The 21,262-nt window shown below is 43.1% G+C and overlaps 1 protein-coding gene across 1 annotated transcript in view; it reads right to left on the bottom strand.

Annotated features, from left to right (window-relative positions):
* Positions 1 to 21,262, bottom strand: part of stt3b (STT3 oligosaccharyltransferase complex catalytic subunit B) — a 101,199-nt gene that overhangs the window by 401 nt on the left and 79,536 nt on the right. Inside the window, exons 11-15 of the mRNA XM_064946893.1 lie at positions 14,734 to 14,921; positions 12,377 to 12,548; positions 11,223 to 11,396; positions 7,401 to 7,514; positions 5,675 to 5,881 (exon numbers count right to left, since the gene is read on the bottom strand). Of these exons, the coding sequence (XP_064802965.1) occupies positions 5,675 to 5,881; positions 7,401 to 7,514; positions 11,223 to 11,396; positions 12,377 to 12,548; positions 14,734 to 14,921 (855 nt within the window). The remainder of the gene's footprint in view (positions 1 to 5,674; positions 5,882 to 7,400; positions 7,515 to 11,222; positions 11,397 to 12,376; positions 12,549 to 14,733; positions 14,922 to 21,262) is intronic.

The raw sequence follows: 21,262 nt of genomic DNA, 5'->3' as shown, positions 1-21,262 counted from the left end.
ATAGGTTAACCCTAGACATTTAGCACTCTGATAGGTTGATAGGTTAACCCTAGACATTTAGCACTCTGATAGGTTAACCCTAGGCATTTAGCACTCTGATAGGTTAACCCTAGGCATTTAGCACTCTGATAGGTTAACCCTAGGCATTTAGCACTCTGATAGGTTAACCCTAGGCATTTAGCACTCTGATAGGTTGATAGGTTAACCCTAGACATTTAGCACTCTGATAGGTTGACAGGTTAACCCTAGACATTTAGCACTCTGATAGGTTAACCCTAGACATTTAGCACTCTGATAGGTTAACCCTAGGCATTTAGCACTCTGACAGGTTGATAGGCTAACCCTAGGCATTTAGCACTCTGATAGGTTGATAGGTTAACCCTAGGCATTTAGCACTCTGACAGGTTAACCCTAGACATTTAGCACTCTGATAGGTTGATAGGTTAACCCTAGGCATTTAGCACTCTGATAGATTAACCCTAGACATTTAGCACTCTGATAGGTTGATAGGTTAACCCTAGGCATTTAGCACTCTGATAGGTTAACCCTAGGCATTTAGCACTCTGATAGGTTAACCCTAGGCATTTAGTACTCTGATAGGTTAACCCTAGGCATTTAGCACTCTGATAGGTTAACCCTAGGCATTTAGCACTCTGACAGGTTAACCCTAGGCATTTAGCACTCTGACAGGTTAACCCTAGGCATTTAGCACTCTGACAGGTTAACCCTAGGCATTTAGCACTCTGACAGGTTAACCCTAGGCATTTAGCACTCTGATAGGTTAACCGTAGGCATTTGGCACTTAGATAGGTTAGATGGAATTTTAGCCTCGTTTCTTATACATGATCTAGGGTACAAGGATGAAGGGAGGGGGGTAATTGATTCTGGACAAGGATGAAGGGAGGGGGTAATTGATTCTGGACAAGGATGAAGGGAGGGGGTAATTGATTCTGGACAAGGAAGAAGGGGAGGGGTAATTGATTCTGTACAAGGATGAAGGGAGGGGGTAATTGATTCTGGACAAGGAAGAAGGGGGGGGGGGGTAATTGATTCTGGACAAGGATGAAGGGAGGGGGTAATTGATTCTGGACAAGGATGAAGGGGGGGTAATTGATTCTGGACAGGATGAAGGGAGGGGGGTAATTGATTCTGGACAAAGATGAAGGGAGGGGGGTAATTGATTCTGGACAAGGATGAAGGGAGGGGGTAATTGATTCTGGACAAGGATGAAGGGGGTAATTGATTCTGGACAAGGATGAAGGGAGGGGGGTAATTGATTCTGGACAAGGATGAAGGAAGGGGGTAATTGATTCTGGACAAGGATGAAGGGAGGGGGGTAATTGATTCTGGACAAGGACAAGGATGAAGGGAGGGGGTAATTGATTCTGGACAAGGACAAAGGGGGGGGGGGTAATTGATTCTGGACAAGGATGAAGGGGGGGTAATTGATTCTGGACGAGGACAAGGATGAAGGGAGGGGGTAATTGATTTGGACGAGGACAAGGATGAAGGGAGGGGGTAATTGATTCTGGACAAGGATGAAGGGAGGGGGTAATTGATTCTGGACAAGGATGAAGGGAGGGGGTAATTGATTCTGGACAAGGATGATGGGAGGGGGTAATTGATTCTAGACAAGGATGATGGGAGGGGGTAGTTGATTCTGGACAAGGATGAAGGGAGGGGGTCATTGATTCTAGACAAGGATGAAGGGAGGGGTAATTGATTCGGGACAAGGATGAGGGAGGGGGTAATTGATTCTGGACAGGGATGAAGGGAGGGGGGTAATTGATTCTGGACAAGGATGAAGGGAGGGGGGTAATTGATTCTGGACAAGGATGAAGGGAGGGGGTAATTGATTCTGGACACGGATGAAGGGAGGGGGTAATTGATTCTGGACAAGGATGAAGGGGGGTAATTGATTCTGGACAAGGATGAAGGGAGGGGGGTAATTGATTCTGGACAAGGATGAAGGGAGGGGGGTAATTGATTCTGGACAAGGATGAAGGGAGGGGGTAATTGATTCTGGACACGGATGAAGGGAGGGGGTAATTGATTCTGGACAAGGATGAAGGGAGGGGGGTAATTGATTCTGGACAAGGACAAGGATGAAGGGAGGGGGTAATTGATTCTGGACAAGGACAAAGGGGGGGGGTAATTGATTCTGGACAAGGATGAAGGGGGGTAATTGATTCTGGATGAGGACAAGGATGAAGGGAGGGGGTAATTGATTTGGACGAGGACAAGGATGAAGGGAGGGGGTAATTGATTCAGGACAAGGATGAAGGGAGGGGGTAATTGATTCTGGACAAGGATGAAGGGAGGGGGTAATTGATTCTGGACAAGGATGATGGGAGGGGGTAATTGATTCTAGACAAGGATGATGGGAGGGGGTAGTTGATTCTGGACAAGGATGAAGGGAGGGGGTCATTGATTCTAGACAAGGATGAAGGGAGGGGGTAATTGATTCTGGACAAGGATGAGGGAGGGGGTAATTGATTCTGGACAGGGACAAGGATGAAGGGAGGGGGTAATTGATTCTGGACAGGGATGATGGGAGGGGGTAATTGATTCTGGAACAGGATGAAGGGAGGGGGTAATTGATTCTGGACAAGGATGAGGGAGGGGGTAATTGATTCTGGACAGGGACCAGGAAGAAGGGAGGGGGTTAATTGATTCTGGACAAGGATGAAGGGGGGGTAATTGATTCTGGACGAGGACAAGGATGAAGGGAGGGGGTAATTGATTTGGACGAGGACAAGGATGAAGGGAGGGGGTAATTGATTCTGGACAAGGATGAAGGGAGGGGGTAATTGATTCTGGACAAGGATGATGGGAGGGGGTAATTGATTCTAGACAAGGATGATGGGAGGGGGTAGTTGATTCTGGACAAGGATGAAGGGAGGGGGTCATTGATTCTAGACAAGGATGAAGGGAGGGGTAATTGATTCGGGACAAGGATGAGGGAGGGGTAATTGATTCTGGACAGGGATGAAGGGAGGGGGGTAATTGATTCTGGACAAGGATGAAGGGAGGGGGGTAATTGATTCTGGACAAGGATGAAGGGAGGGGGTAATTGATTCTGGACACGGATGAAGGGAGGGGGTAATTGATTCTGGACAAGGATGAAGGGGAGGTAATTGATTCTGGACAAGGATGAAGGGAGGGGGGTAATTGATTCTGGACAAGGATGAAGGGAGGGGGTAATTGATTCTGGACACGGATGAAGGGAGGGGTAATTGATTCTGGACAAGGATGAAGGGAGGGGGTAATTGATTCTGGACAAGGACAAGGATGAAGGGAGGGGGTAATTGATTCTGGACAAGGACAAAGGGGGGGTAATTGATTCTGGACAAGGATGAAGGGGGGGGTAATTGATTCTGGACGAGGACAAGGATGAAGGGAGGGGGTAATTGATTTGGACGAGGACAAGGATGAAGGGAGGGGGTAATTGATTCAGGACAAGGATGAAGGGAGGGGGTAATTGATTCTGGACAAGGATGAAGGGAGGGGGGTAATTGATTCTGGAACAGGATGAAGGGAGGGGGTAATTGATTCTGGACAGGGACAAGGATGAAGGGAGGGGTTAATTGATTCTGGACAAGGATGAGGGAGGGGGTAATTGATTCTGGACAGGGACCAGGAAGAAGGGAGGGGGTTAATTGATTCTGGACAAGGATGAGGGAGGGGGTAATTGATTCTGGACAGGGACAAGGATGAAGGGAGGGGGGTAATTGATTCTGGACAAGGATGAAGGGAGGGGGTAATAGATTCTGGACAAGGATGAAGGGAGGGGGTAATTGATTCTGGACAAGGATGAAGGGAGGGGGTAATTGATTCTGGACAAGGACAAGGATGAAGGGAGGGGGTAAATGATTCTGGACAGGGACAAGGATGAAGGGAGGGGGGTAATTGATTCTGGACAAGGATGAAGGGAGGGGGTAATTGATTCTGGACAAGGATGAAGGGAGGGGGTAATTGATTCTGGACAAGGATGAAGGGAGGGGGGTAATTGATTCTGGACAAGGATGAAGGGAGGGGGTAATTGATTCTGGACAAGGACAAGGATGAAGGGAGGGGGTAAATGATTCTGGACAAGGATGGGGGGGTAATTGATTCTGGACAAGGATGAAGGGGGGTGGTAATTGATTCTGGACAAGGATGAAGGGAGGGGGGTAATTGATTCTGGACAAGGACAAGGATGAAGGGAGGGGGGTAATTGATTCTGGACAAGGACAAGGATGAAGGGAGGGGGTAATTGATTCTGGACAAGGACAAGGATGAAGGGGGTGGTAATTGATTCTGGACAAGGATGAAGGGAGGGGGTAATTGATTCTGGACAAGGACAAGGATGAAGGGAGGGGGGTAATTGATTCTGGACAAGGACAAGGATGAAGGGAGGGGGGTAATTGATTTTGGACAAGGATGAAGGGAGGGGGTAATTGATTCTGGACAAGGATGAAGGGAGGGGGTAATTGATTCTGGACAAGGATGAAGGGAGGGGGTAATTGATTCTGGAAAAGGATGAAGGGAGGGGGGTAATTGATTCTGGACAAGGATGAAGGGAGGGGGGTAATTGATTCTGGACAAGGATGAAGGGGGGGTGGTAATTGATTCTGGACAAGGATGAAGGGAGGGGGTAATTGATTCTGGACAAGGATGAAGGGAGGGGGTAATTGATTCTGGACAAGGATGAAGGGAGGGGGTAATTGATTCTGGACAAGGATGAAGGGAGGGGGGTAATTGATTCTGGACAAGGACAAGGATGAAGGGAGGGGCTAATTGATTCTGGACAAGGACAAGGATGAAGGGAGGGGGGTAATTGATTCTGGACAAGGATGAAGGGAGGGGGTAATTGATTCTGGACAAGGATGAAGGGAGGGGGTAATTGATTCTGGACAAGGATGAGGGGAGGGGGTAATTGATTCTGGACAAGGATGAAGGGAGGGGGGTAATTGATTTTGGACAAGGATGAAGGGAGGGGGGTAATTGATTCTGGACAAGGATGAAGGGAGGGGGTAATTGATTCTGGACAAGGATGAAGGGAGGGGGTAATTGATTCTGGAAAAGGATGAAGGGAGGGGGTAATTGATTCTGGACAAGGATGAAGGGAGGGGGGTAATTGATTCTGGACAAGGATGAAGGGGGGGTGGTAATTGATTCTGGACAAGGATGAAGGGAGGGGGTAATTGATTCTGGACAAGGATGAAGGGAGGGGGTAATTGATTCTGGACAAGGATGAGGGGAGGGGGTAATTGATTCTGGACAAGGATGAAGGGAGGGGGGTAATTGATTCTGGACAAGGATGAAGGGAGGGGGGTAATTGATTCTGGACAAGGACAAGGATGAAGGGAGGGGGTAATTGATTCTGGACAAGGACAAAGGGGGGGTAATTGATTCTGGACAAGGATGAAGGGGGGGTAATTGATTCTGGACAGGGACAAGGATGAAGGGAGGGGGTAATTGATTTGGACGGGGACAAGGATGAAGGGAGGGGGTAATTGATTCTGGACAAGGATGAAGGGAGGGGGTAATTGATTCTGGACAAGGATGAAGGGGGGGGTAATTGATTCTGGACAGGGATGAAGGGGGGGGGTAATTGATTCTGGACAGGGACAGTAGAATCATTCACCAGAGCTCTCCATTAGAGAAGAGAGAAGCGTGGATGATCTTGTACCTTTTTAGAGGTGTACTTTTGTCTGCTGCTGCTGCTGCGGATGCTGTGCACCAGGGGGTCCCTGTTCTCCTCCTTCTTGACCTTGTAGATCCGGACCAGCCAGTGTTCTGAGGTGAACGCCTCCTCCAGGTGTTTCAGCTTGATGTCCTTGTTACCGATCTCAGTGTTACGCGTCCGGTCGAAACCAGGCGGTGTCCGGAAGTCCAACTGGAGGAGAGACGGACAGGCGGTGTGAGTGTCCCTGTGACAGTATACTAGAGGGGCTTGACATCCCTGTGACAGTAAACTAGAGGGGCTGTGTCAGGGCTTGACATCCCTGTGACAGTAAACTAGAGGGGCTGTGTCAGGGCTTGACATCCCTGTGACAGTAAACTAGAGGTGCTGTGTCAGGGCTTGACATCTCTGTGACAGTAAACGAGAGGGGCTTGAAATCCCTGTGACAGTAAACTAGAGGGGCTTGACATCCCTGTGACAGTAAACTAGAGGGGCTTGACATCCCCGTGACAGAAAACTAGAGGGGCTGTGTCAGGGCTTGAAATCCCTGTGACAGTAAACTAGAGGGGCTTGATATGCCTGTGACAGTAAACTAGAGGGGCTTGACATCCCTGTGACAGTAAACTAGAGGTGCTGTGTCAGGGCTTGACATCCCTGTGAGAGTAAACTAGAGGGGCTGTTTCAGGGCTTGACATCTCTGTGACAGTAAACTAGAGGGGCTTGACATCCCTGTGACAGTAAACTAGAGGTGCTGTGTCAGGGCTTGACATCCCTGTGAGAGTAAACTAGAGGGGCTGTTTCAGGGCTTGACATCTCTGTGACAGTAAACTAGAGGGGCTTGACATCCCTGTGACAGTAAACTAGAGGGGCTTGACATCCCCGTGACAGAAAACTAGAGGGGCTGTGTCAGGGCTTGACATCCCTGTGACAGTAAACTAGAGGGGCTGTGTCAGGGCTTGACATCCCTGTGAGAGTAAACTAGAGGGGCTGTTTCAGGGCTTGACATCTCTGTGACAGAAAACTAGAGGGGCTGTGTCAGGGCTTGACATCCCTGTGACAGTAAACTAGAGGGGCTGTGTCAGGGCTTGACATCTCTGTGACAGTAAACTAGAGGGGCTGTGTCAGGGCTTGACATCTCTGTGACAGTAAACTAGAGGGGCTGTGTCAGGGCTTGACATCCCTGTGACAGTAAACTAGAGGGGCTGTGTCAGGGCTTGACATCCCTGTGAGAGTAAACTAGAGGGGCTGTGTCGGGGCTTGACATCTCTGTGACAGTAAACTACAGGGGCTGTGTCAGGGCTTTGACATCCCTGTGACAGTAAACTAGAGGGGCTGTGTCAGGGCTTGACATCCCTGTGACAGTAAACTAGAGGGGCTGTGTCGGGGCTTGACATCCCTGTGACAGTAAACTAGAGGGGCTGTGTCAGGGCTTGACATCCCTGTGACAGTAAACTAGATGGGCTGTGTCAGGGCTTTGACATCCCTGTGACAGTAAACTAGATGGGCTGTGTCAGGGCTTTGACATCCCTGTGACAGTAAACTAGAGGGGCTGTGTCAGGGCTTGACATCCCTGTGAAGTGACAGTACATGGATGCAGTAGGTCACAGTCCAGGTACCAAGCAGTTCCAGGTCTCCAGTTCGGGGTGGTTTGTAAGTGCACACATACAGAGGAAGTGATATTACGTGATGGGGGGGGGGAGGGGTTGATACGGTGGAGTTGAACATCTCTAACCTGCATCTCTCCAAAGCGGTAGTACGACATCTTATACATCAGACAGTTGAGCAGGATGGGAGACCCCGCTTTGTCCACCCTAAACTCTCCCTGGGGGGTGAAGTAGTCACTCTCCTGGGGATGGGACAGACAGACAGTTTAGTACTCTCATCCTGAGGGGACAGACAGTTTAGTACACTCATCCTGAGGGAACAGACAGACAGTTTAGTACTCTCATCCTGAGGGGACAGACAGACAGTTTAGTACTCTCATCCTGAGGGGACAGACAGTTTAGTACTCTCATCCTGAGGGGACAGACAGACAGTTTAGTACTCTCATCCTGAGGGGACAGACAGACAGTTTAGTACTCTCATCCTGAGGGGACAGACAGTTTAGTACTCTCATCCTGAGGGGACAGACAGACAGACAGTTTAGTACTCTCATCCTGAGGGGACAGACAGACAGACAGTTTAGTACTCTCATCCTGAGGGGACAGACAGACAGACAGTTTAGTACTCTCATCCTGAGGGGACAGACAGACAGACAGTTTAGTACTCTCATCCTGAGGGGACAGACAGACAGTTTAGTACTCTCATCCTGAGGGAACAGACAGACAGTTTAGTACTCTCATCCTGAGGGAACAGACAGACAGTTTAGTACTCTCATCCTGAGGAGGGGACAGACAGACAGTTTAGTACTCTCATCCTGAGGAGGGGACAGACAGACAGTTTAGTACTCTCATCCTGAGGGAACAGACAGACAGTTTAGTACTCTCATCCTGAGGAGACAGACAGACAGTTTAGTACTCTCATCCTGAGGGGACAGACAGACAGTTCAGTACTCTCATAATGAGGACAGAAGCTCTTTAGAGACTCTTTAGATGCTGTTTTTAACCAATGTGTTGTTGGTATTGAACATAGTCTTTATGCACTACATCAGAACAAAGCTATTGACAAGAAGACAACCGTAGAAATGGAATCATATTCTATGACTTCACAGCATATGTAAGTGGCCAACTTTGGTATAACCTCACCTCACCCTGCCCTGCGATCCTTCTAGAGCTCAGTTTACCTCACTCTGCGATCCTTATATACCCCACAGTTTACCTCACTCTGCGATCCTTATATAGCTCACAGTTTACCTCACTCTGCGATCCTTATATACCCCACAGTTTACCTCACTCTGCGATCCTTATATAGCTCACAGTTTACCTCACTCTGCGATCCTTATATACCCCACAGTTTACCTCACTCTGCGGTCCTTATATACCCCACAGTTTACCTCACTCTGCGATCCTTATATAGCTCACAGTTTACCTCACCCTGCGATCCTTCTAGAGCTCAGTTTACCTCACTCTGCGATCCTTATATATCCCACAGTTTACCTCACTCTGCGGTCCTTACATACCCCACAGTTTACCTCACTCTGCGATCCTTATATACCCCACAGTTTACCTCACTCTGCGATCCTGCTAGAGCTCAGTTTACCTCACTCTGCGGTCCTTATATACCCCACAGTTTACCTCACCCTGCGATCCTTATATAGCTCACAGTTTACCTCACCCTGCGATCCTGCTAGAGCTCAGTTTACCTCACTCTGCGGTCCTTATATACCCCACAGTTTACCTCACTCTGCAATCCTTATATAGCTCACAGTTTACCTCACCCTGCGATCCTTCTAGAGCTCAGTTTACCTCACTCTGCGATCCTTATATAGCTCACAGTTTACCTCACCCTGCGATCCTTCTAGAGCTCAGTTTACCTCACTCTGCGATCCTTATATACCCCACAGTTTACCTCACCCTGCGGTCCTTATATACCCCACAGTTTACCTCACTCTGCGATCCTTATATACCCCACAGTTTACCTCACTCTGCGATCCTTATATACCCCACAGTTTACCTCACCCTGCGGTCCTTATATAGCTCACAGTTTACCTCACCCTGCGATCCTTCTAGAGCTCAGTTTACCTCACTCTGCGATCCTTATATACCCCACAGTTTACCTCACTCTGCGATCCTTATATAGCTCACAGTTTACCTCACTCTGTGGTCCTTATATACCCCACAGTTTACCTCACTCTGCGATCCTTATATACCCCACAGTTTACCTCACTCTGCGGTCCTTATATACCCCACAGTTTACCCCACAGTTTACCTCACTCTGCGATCCTTATATAGCTCACAGTTTACCTCACCCTGCGGTCCTTATATAGCTCACAGTTTACCTCACCCTGCGATCCTTCTAGAGCTCAGTTTACCTCACTCTGCAATCCTTATATACCCCACAGTTTACCTCACCCTGCGGTCCTTATATACCCCACAGTTTACCTCACTCTGTGGTCCTTATATACCCCACAGTTTACCTCACTCTGCGATCCTTATATACCCCACAGTTTACCTCACCCTGCGGTCCTTCTAGAGCTCAGTTTACCTCACTCTGCGATCCTTATATACCACACAGTTTACCTCACTCTGCGATCCTTATATACCCCACAGTTTACCTCACTCTGCGATCCTTATATACCCCACAGTTTACCTCACCCTGCGATCCTTATATACCCCACAGTTTACCTCACCCTGCGATCCTTCTAGAGCTCAGTTTACCTCACCCTGCGATCCTTCTAGAGCTCAGTTTACCTCACTCTGCGATCCTTATAAACCCCACAGTGGTAGTTACAGCTCACCAATACTTGTTTTTTTTTTAAACATGATGGTTTAAAGGCTGCTGTCTCTTACCCTGATCTCTTTGGGATGCTCTCCCTCTGTAGCTAACAGTGGAAGCATCACCTCACCACGACACTAAGGTCTTCCTCACCCTGATCTCTTTGGGATGTTCTCCCTCTGTAGCTAACAGTGGAAGCATCACCTCACCACGACACTAAGGTCTTCCTCACCCTGATCTCTTTGGGATGTTCTCCCTCTGTAGCTAACAGTGGAAGCATCACCTCACCACGACACTAAGGTCTTCCTCACCCTGATCTCTTTGGGATGCTCTCCCTCTGTAGCTAACAGTGGAAGCATCACCTCACCACGACACTAAGGTCTTCCTCACCCTGATCTCTTTGGGATGCTCTCCCTCTGTAGCTAACAGTGGAAGCATCACCTCACCACTACACTAAGGTCTTCCTCACCCTGATCTCTTTGGGATGCTCTCCCTCTGTAGCTAACAGTGGAAGCATCACCTCACCACGACACTAAGGTCTTCCTCACCCTGATCTCTTTGGGATGCTCTCCCTCTGTAGCTAACAGTGGAAGCATCACCTCACCACGACACTAAGGTCTTCCTCACCCTGATCTCTTTGGGATGTTCTCCCTCTGTAGCTAACAGTGGAAGCATCACCTCACCACGACACTAAGGTCTTCCTCACCCTGATCTCTTTGGGATGCTCTCCCTCTGTAGCTAACAGTGGAAGCATCACCTCACCACGACACTAAGGTCTTCCTCACCCTGATCTCTTTGGGATGCTCTCCCTCTGTAGCTAACAGTGGAAGCATCACCTCACCACGACACTAAGGTCTTCCTCTCCCTGATCTCTTTGGGATGTTCTCCCTCTGTAGCTAACAGTGGAAGCATCACCTCACCACGACACTAAGGTCTTCCTCACCCTGATCTCTTTGGGATGTTCTCCCTCTGTAGCTAACAGTGGAAGCATCACCTCACCACGACACTAAGGTCTTCCTCACCCTGATCTCTTTGGGATGTTCTCCCTCTGTAGCTAACAGTGGAAGCATCACCTCACCACGACACTAAGGTCTTCCTCACCCTGATCTCTTTGGGATGCTCTCCCTCTGTAGCTAACAGTGGAAGCATCACCTCACCACGACACTAAGGTCTTCCTCACCCTGATCTCTTTGGGATGTTCTCCCTCTGCGATCCGCACCATCCACAGGAACTTGTTGATGTCATCACCAGAGTAGCCAATCACGCCACCGAAGATAATAAGCACATAGTCCACGTCCAAAGATCTCATGATCTCATACGCTGCACTCTCATTGGACGACATGGCCTTGCCCACCTGAACACACAGAGACAGAGAGAGAGACAGAGAGAGGAGGAGGAGGAGGGAGAGAGACACAGAGAGGAGGGGGGGGGAGAGAGAGAGAGAAGAGGGGGAAAGAGAGAGAGAGAGAGGAAGAGGGGGAGGGAGAGAGAGACAGAGACAAAGAGGGAGGATGGGGAGAGAGAGAGAGAAAGAGAGAGGAGGGGGGAGAGAGAGAGGAGGGTGAGGGAGAGAGAGCGAGAGAGAGGAGGGGGAGAGAGAGAGAGGAGGGGGAGAGAGAGAGAGAGAGAGAGGGGGAGGGAGAGAGCGAGAAAGGGGGAGGGAGAGAGCGAGAAAGGGGGAGGGAGAGAGCGAGAGTGAGAGACAGAGAGAGGAGGTTGAGGGAGAGGAGGGGGAGAGAGAGAGCGAGAGTGACAGAGAGAGAGAGCAGGGGGTGGGGGAGAGAGGAGGAGAGAGAGGATGAATAACACAAGTCCACATGGTGGTGCCAAAGACACATTCTTCTCTTTTGCGTCCTAAAAAACTATGTTGATATTTAAGAGCCATGTGAAATTGATTACATTTTAGATTAATTAATACATTTATTGTTTTGATTGATTGATCGAATGTGAAACGAATGCGAAATACACTTTAAAATAAAGTTTGAATCAAATCAAATTTCATTTCAAATCAAGTCATTGACTGACTGATCAAGATCCAATAATTGCTGGGAGATCAATCCAAGCAACTGTAGGGGAAATCTCTCTCTCTCTCTCTCTCTGTGATTTCACAGGGAAGAACTCAAAGAATAAATGTTTCCATGTCCTTTATATAGTGGGAGGTCATAGTGTTTACACATTCTTATTTTCAATGACGGCCTAGGAACAGTGGACTAACTGCCTTGTTCAGGGGCAGAACGACCGTTGCAAGATCGAATCCCCGACCTTGTCTTCCCCTTGAGAAGTGACAACAGCTCACTTCATATTCCAACAGCACATTAGGGTGTGAGTCTTTACCAGTGCTATATGACTGTTGTTCCAGGTGTTGTTGTCCACTAGCGTGGTCCGATTGGCCATCCCTGCTATCTGATAGCCATAGTCCCACCACGACATCACTCTGGCCTGCTCCTCTGTGTTCTGCCTTAGCCAATAGTAGGCCTCGCGGAAATCATCTAGAATATTCCTCGACCTGGGTAGAGAAGAGCGGAGAGAAACACAGAGAGAGAAGTCATTTATTAAGGAATGGGTCATTGTTCCTAGCGATTCCATAAGGCTTCTTATCTTCTTCTGTGGTTTGGTGAGAGCGAGAGAAAGAGAGAGAGAAACAACCAGAGGGAGAGAAACAACTAGAGGGAGAGAAACAACTAGAGGGAGAGAAACAACTAGAGGGAGAGAAACAACTAGAGGGAGAGAAACAGAGAGAGAGAAACAACGAGAGAGTGAAACAACTAGAGAGAGAGAAACAACTAGAGGGAGAAACAACTAGAGAGAGAAACAACTAGAGGGAGAGAAACAACTAGAGGGAGAGAAACAACTAGAGGGAGAGAAACAGAGAGAGAGAAACAACTAGAGAGAAAGAAACAACTAGAGGGAGAAACAACTAGAGGGAGAAACAACTAGAGGGAGAGAAACAACTAGAGGGAGAGAAACAGAGAGAGAGAAACAACTAGAGAGAAAGAAACAACTAGAGGGAGAGAAAAAGAGTGAGAGAAACACCTAGAGGGAGAGAAACAGAGAGAGAGAAACAACGATAGAGTGAAACAACTAGAGAGAGAGAAACAACTAGAGAGAGAGAAACAACTAGAGGGAGAGAAAAAGAGAGATAAACAACTAGAGAGAGAGAGAAACAACTAGAGGGAGAGAAACAACTAGAGGGAGAGAAACAACTATAGAGAGAGAAACAGAGAGAGAAACAGCTAGAGAGAGAAACAGCAAGAGAAAGAGAAACAGCTAGAGAAACAGCTAGAGAAACAGCAAGAGAGAGAAACAACTAGAGAAACAGCTAGAGAAACAGCAAGAGAGAGAAACAACTAGAGAGAAACAGCAAGAGAGAGAGAAACAACTAGAGAGAGAAACAGCAAGAGAGAGAGAAACAACTAGAGAGAGAAACAGCAAGAGAGAGAGAAACAGCTAGAGAAACAGCTAGAGAAACAGCAAGAGAGAGAGAAACAGCTAGAGAAACAGCTAGAGAAACAGCAAGAGAGAGAAACAACTAGAGAGAAACAGCAAGAGAGAGAGAAACAACTAGAGAGAGAAACAGCAAGAGAGAGAAACAACTAGAGAGAGAAACAGCAAGAGAGAGAGAAACAGCAAGAGAGAGAGAAACAACTAGAGAGAAACAGCAAGAGAGAGAGAAACAACTAGAGAGAGAAACAGCAAGAGAGAGAGAAACAACTAGAGAGAGAAACAGCAAGAGAGAGAGAAACAACTAGAGAGAGAAACAGCAAGAGAGAGAGAAACAACTAGAGAGAGAAACAGCAAGAGAAACAGCAAGAGAGAGAAACAGCAAGAGAGAGAAACAGCAAGAGAGAGAAACAGCTAGAGAGAGAAACAGCTAGAGAGAGAAACAGCAAGAGAGAGAAACAACTAGAGAGAAACAGCAAGAGAGAGAGAAACAACTAGAGAGAGAAACAGCAAGAGAGAGAAACAACTAGAGAGAGAAACAGCAAGAGAGAGAGAAACAACTAGAGAGAGAAACAGCAAGAGAGAGAAACAACTAGAGAGAGAAACAGCAAGAGAAACAGCAAGAGAGAGAAACAGCAAGAGAGAGAAACAGCTAGAGAGAGAAACAGCTCGAGAAACAGCTAGAGAGAAACAGCAAGAGAGAGAGAAACAAAGGGAGAGAGAAACAGCAAGAGAGAGACAGCTAGAGAGAGACAGCTAGAGAGAGACAGCTAGAGAGAGAAACAAAGGGAGAGAGAAACAGCAAGAGAGAGGAACAGCTAGAGAGAGAAACAGCTAGAGAGAGACAGCTAGAGAGAGACAGCTAGAGAGAGAAACAGCTAGAGAGAGAAACAAAGGGAGAGAGAAACAGCAAGAGAGAGGAACAGCTAGAGAGAGAAACAGCAAGAGAGAAAGAGAAACAAAGAGAGAGAGAGAAACAGAGAGAGAGAAACAGAGAGAGAGAGAGAGACAGAGAGAGAAACAGAGAAACAGCAAGAGAGAGAAACAGAGAGAGAAACAGAGAGAGAGAAACAGACAGAGAGAAACAGAGAGAGAGAAACAGAGAGAGTGAGGGGCACATTTGGAAACGACAGTTCCAAATGAGGAGAGTGTGTGTGTGTGTGTATATGTATGTATGTATGTATGTATGTATGTATGTATGTATGTATGTATGTATGTATGTATGTATGTATGTGTGTGTGTGGTCTTACCCATCGTTGTTATAAGAGGCCAGTACAACACTAGGGCTGGAGTAGGCGTTACTAGTAACCCAGGTGCAGTGGACAGCGAACATCATGAGCAGCATCAACATCAACATGGTGACGATACTCTTAATGTTGGGCCCCAGACCTTCCTCTGTCTTCTCCTGCTCTGAGACGTGCTTACGGACCTTCCCTGCCTGCAGAGGGAGACAGGAACTCACAGATATCAGTCACACATCACTAAAAACCCTGCAAATATGGGACGTTTAGTCAAATATCACAACTGCAAATCCCTCTTTTCATATGCAGTGACACCAAAAATATATAGACAATCAGTTTGTGGGAAGACACATCTATTAGATATGGTATCAGTTTGTGGGAAGACACATCTAATAGATATGGTATCAGTTTGTGGGAAGACACATCTAATAGATATGGTATCAGTTTGTGGGAAGACACATCTAAAAAAATATGGTATCAGTTTGTGGGAAGACACATCTAATAGATATGGTATCAGTTTGTGGGAAGACACATCTAATAGATATGGTATCAGTTTGTGGGAAGACACATCTAATAGATATGGTATCAGTTTGTGGGAAGACACATCTAATAGATATGGTATCAGTTTGTGGGAAGACACATCTAATAGATATGGTATCAGTTTGTGGGAAGACACATCTATTAGATATGGTATCAGTTTGTGGGAAGACACATCTAATAGATATGGTATCAGTTTGTGGGAAGACACATCTAATAGATATGGTATCAGTTTGTGGGAAGACACATCTAATAGATATGGTATCAGTTTGTGGGAAGACACATCTAATAGATATGGTATCAGTTTGTGGGAAGACACATCTAATAGATATGGTATCAGTTTACTTCATGTTAGGAAAATGTCAACAGCTCTTGCTAATACCAATATGAGATCCTCATCAACTGTCTCAACAAAGAAATGAGTTTCCAAAATCTAAACCAGTTATGTACTTTAAACCAAAACAAATTGTATTGGTCACATATTTAACAGATGTTATTGGTCACATATTTAACCGATGTTATTGGTCACATATTTAACAGATGTTATTGGTCACATATTTAACAGATGTTATTGGTCCATATTTAACAGATGTTATTGGTCACATATTTAACAGATGTTATTGGTCCATATTTAACAGATGTTATTGGTCCATATTTAACAGATGTAATTGGTTCATATTTAACAGATGTTATTGGTCCATATTTAACAGATGTTATTGGTCCATATTTAACAGATGTTATTGGTCCATATTTAACAGATGTTATTGGTCCATATTTAACAGATGTAATTGGTTCATATTTAACAGATGTTATTGGTCACATATTTAACAGATGTTATTGGTCACATATTTAACAGATGTTATTGGTCCATATTTAACAGATGTTATTGGTCACATATTTAACAGATGTTATTGGTCACATATTTAACAGATGTTATTGGTCACATATTTAACAGATGTTATTGGTCACATATTTAACAGATGCTATTGGTCCATATTTAACAGATGTTATTGGTCCATACACATATTTAACAAATGTTATTGGTCCATATTTAACAGATGTTATTGGTCCATACACATATTTAACAGAAGTTATTGGTCCATATTTAACAGATGTTATTGGTCCATATTTAACAGATGCTATTGGTCCATATTTAACAGATGTTATTGGTCACATATTTAACAGATGTTATTGGTCACATAGTTAACAGATGTTATTGGTCCATATTTAACAGATGTTATTGGTCCATACACATATTTAACAGATGTTATTGGTCCATATTTAACAGATGTTATTGGTCCATACACATATTTAACAGATGTTATTGGTCCATATTTAACAGATGTTATTGGTCCATATTTACCAGATGTTATTGGTCACATATTTAACAGATGTTATTGGTCCATATTTAACAGATGTTATTGGTCCATACACATATTTAACAGATGTTATTGGTCCAAACACATATTTAACAGATGTTATTGGTCACATATTTAACAGATGTTATTGGTCCATATTTAACAGATGTTATTGGTCACATATTTAACAGATGTTATTGGTCCATATTTACCAGATGTTATTGGTCACATATTTAACAGATGTTATTGGTCCATATTTAACAGATGTTATTGGTCACATATTTAACAGATGTTATTGGTCCATATTTAACAGATGTTATTGGTCCATATTTTACAGATGTTATTGGTCCATATTTAACAGATGTTATTGGTCCAGACACATATTTAACATATGTTATTGGTCCATATTTAACAGATGTTATTAGTCACATATTTAACAGATGTTATTGGTCCATATTTAACAGATGTTATTGGTCCATATTTAACAGATGTTATTGGTCCAGACACATATTTAACAGATGTTATTGGTCCATATTTAACAGATGTTATTGGTCCATATTTAACAGATGTTATTGGTCCATATTTAACAGATGTTATTGGTCCATACACATATTTAACAGATGTTATTGGTCACATATTTAACAGATGTTATTGGTCCATATTTAACAGATGTTATTGGTCACATATTTAACAGATGTTATTGGTCCATATTTAACAGATGTTATTGGTCCATATTTAACAGATGTTATTGGTCCATATTTAACAGATGTTATTGGTCCATATTTAACAGATGTTATTGGTCCATACACATATTTAACAGATGTTATTGGTCACATATTTAACAGATGTTATTGGTCCATATTTAACAGATGTTATTGGTCACATATTTAACAGATGTTATTGGTCCATATTTAACAGATGTTATTGGTCCATATTTAACAGATGTTATTGGTCCATATTTAACAGATGTTATTGGTCCATATTTAACAGATGTTATTGGTCCATACACATATTTAACAGATGTTATTGGTCCATATTTAACAGATGTTATTGGTCACATATTTAACAGATGTTATTGGTCACATATTTAGCAGATGTTATTGGTCCATATTTAACAGATGTTATTGGTCACATATTTAACAGATGTTATTGGTCCATATTTAACAGATGTTATTGGTCACATATTTAACAGATGTTATTGGTCCATATTTAACAGATGTTATTGGTCCATATTTAACAGATGTTATTGGTCCATATTTAACAGATGTTATTGGTCCATATTTAACAGATGTTATTGGTCCATATTTAACAGATGTTATTGGTCACATATTTAACAGATGTTATTGGTCCATATTTAACAGATGTTATTGGTCCATATTTAACAGATGTTATTGGTCCATATTTAACAGATGTTATTGGTCACATATTTAGCAGATGTTATTGGTCCATATTTAACAGATGTTATTGGTCACATACTTAACAGATGTTATTGGTCCATATTTAACAGATGTTATTGGTCACATACCCATATTTAGCAGGTGTTATTGGTCACATACACATATTTAACAGATGTTATTGGTCCAGACACATATTTAACAGATGTTATTGGTCCATACACATATTTAACAGATGTTATTGGTCACATACACATATTTAACAGATGTTATTGGTCCAGACACATATTTAACAGGTGTTATTGAGGGTGTAGTGAAATGCTTGTGTTCCAGGCTCCAACAGTACAGTACTATCTAACTAAATGCTTGTGTTCCCAGCTCCAACAGTGCAGTAATATCTAACTAAATGCTTGTGTTCCAGGCTCCAACAGTACAGTACTATCTAACTAAATGCTTGTGTTCCCAGCTCCAACAGTGCAGTAATATCTAACTAAATGCTTGTGTTCCAGGCTCCAACAGTGCAGTAATATCTAACTAAATGCTTGTGTTCTGAGCTCCAACAGTGCAGTAATATCTAACCATTCACAACAATACACACACATCTAACTGTATACTGACTATACTGAACTGTATACTGAATACTGAACTGTATACTGAATACTGACTATACTGAACTGTATACTGACTATACTGAACTGAATACTGAATACTGACTATACTGACTATACTGAACTGAATACTGAATACTGACTATACTGAACTGAATACTGACTATACTGAACTGAATACTGACTATACTGAACTGAATACTGAATACTGACTATACTGAACTGAATACTGACTATACTGAACTGAATACTGAATACTGACTATACTGAGCTGAATACTGACTATACTGAACTGAATACTGAATACTGACTATACTGAACTGAATACTGACTATACTGACTACACTGAATACTGACTATACTGAACTGAATACTGAATACTGACTATACTGAACTGAATACTGACTATACTGAACTGAATACTGACTATACTGAACTGAATACTGACTATACTGAACTGAATACTGAATACTGACTATACTGAACTGAATACTGACTATACTGACTATACTGAACTGAATACTGAATACTGACTATACTGAACTGAATACTGACTATACTGACTATACTGAACTGTATACTGAATACTGACTATACTGAACTGTATACTGAATACTGACTATACTGAACTGAATACTGACTATACTGACTATACTGAACTGTATACTGAATACTGACTATACTGAACTGAATACTGACTAGACTGACTATACTGAACTGTATACTGAATACTGACTATACTGAACTGAATACTGAATACTGACTATACTGAACTGTATACTGAATACTGACTATACTGAACTGTATACTGACTATACTGAACTGTATAGTGAATACTGACTATACTAAACTGTATACTGAATACTGAACTGTATAGTGAATACTGAACTGTATACTGAATACTGACTATACTGAACTGAATACTGACTATACTGAACTGTATAGTGAATACTGACTATACTAAACTGTATACTGAATACTGAACTGTATAGTGAATACTGAACTGTATACTGAATACTGACTATACTGTACTGAATACTGACTATACTGAACTGTATACTGAATACTGACTATACTGAACTGAATACTGACTATACTGAACTGAATACTGACTATACTGAACTGAATACTGACTATACTGAACTGAATACTGAATACTGACTATACTGAACTGAATACTGAATACTGACTATACTGAACTGAATACTGACTATACTGAACTGAATACTGAATACTGACTATACTGAACTGAATACTGAATACTGACTATACTGACTATACTGAACTGAATACTGAATACTGACTATACTGAACTGAATACTGAATACTGACTATACTGAACTGTATACTGAATACTGACTATACTGAACTGTATACTGAATACTGACTATACTGAACTGAATACTGACTATACTGAATACTGACTATACTGAACTGAATACTGAATACTGACTATACTGACTATACTGAACTGAATACTGAATACTGACTATACTGAACTGAATACTGACTATACTGAACTGAATACTGAATACTGACTATACTGAACTGTATACTGAATACTGACTATACTGAACTGAATACTGAATACTGACTATACTGAACTGAATACTGACTATACTGACTATACTGAACTGTATACTGAATACTGACTATACTGAACTGTATACTGAATACTGACTATACTGAACTGAATACTGGCTATACTGAACTGAATACTGACTATACTGAACTGTATACTGAATACTGACTATACTGAACTGTATACTGAATACTGACTATACTGAACTGAATACTGACTATACTGAACTGTATACTGAATACTGACTATACTGAACTGAATACTGACTATACTGAACTGAATACTGAATACTGACTATACTGACTATACTGAACTGAATACTGAATACTGACTATACTGAACTGAATACTGAATACTGACTATACTGAACTGTATACTGAATACTGACTATACTGAACTGAATACTGAATACTGACTATACTGAACTGAATACTGACTATACTGACTATACTGAACTGTATACTGAATACTGACTATACTGAACTGTATACTGAATACTGACTATACTGAACTGTATACTGAATACTGACTATACTGAACTGTATACTGAATACTGACTATACTGAACTGAATACTGGCTATACTGACTATACTGAACTGTATACTGAATACTGACTATACTGAACTGTATACTGAATACTGACTATACTAAACTGTATACTGAATACTGAACTGTATAGTGAATACTGAACTGAATACTGAATACTGACTATACTGAACTGAATACTGACTATACTGACTATACTGAACTGTATACTGAATACTGACTATACTGAACTGAATACTGAATACTGACTATACTGACTATACTGAACTGTATACTGAATACTGACTATACTAAACTGTATACTGAATACTGACTATACTGAACTGAATACTGAATATTGACTATACTGAACTGTATACTGAATACTGACTATACTAAACTGTATACTGAATACTGAACTGTATACTGAATACTGACTATACTGAACTGAATACTGAATACTGACTATACTGAACTGTATACTGAATACTGACTATACTGAACTGAATACTGACTATACTGAACTGAATACT

This window comes from Oncorhynchus masou, chromosome 29 (assembly GCF_036934945.1).
Source record: "Oncorhynchus masou masou isolate Uvic2021 chromosome 29, UVic_Omas_1.1, whole genome shotgun sequence".
In the NCBI taxonomy this organism is placed as follows: Eukaryota; Metazoa; Chordata; class Actinopteri; order Salmoniformes; family Salmonidae; genus Oncorhynchus; species Oncorhynchus masou.
The sequence above is the reverse complement of the archived record's forward strand: the minus strand, read 5'-3'. Positions and strand labels throughout refer to the sequence as shown.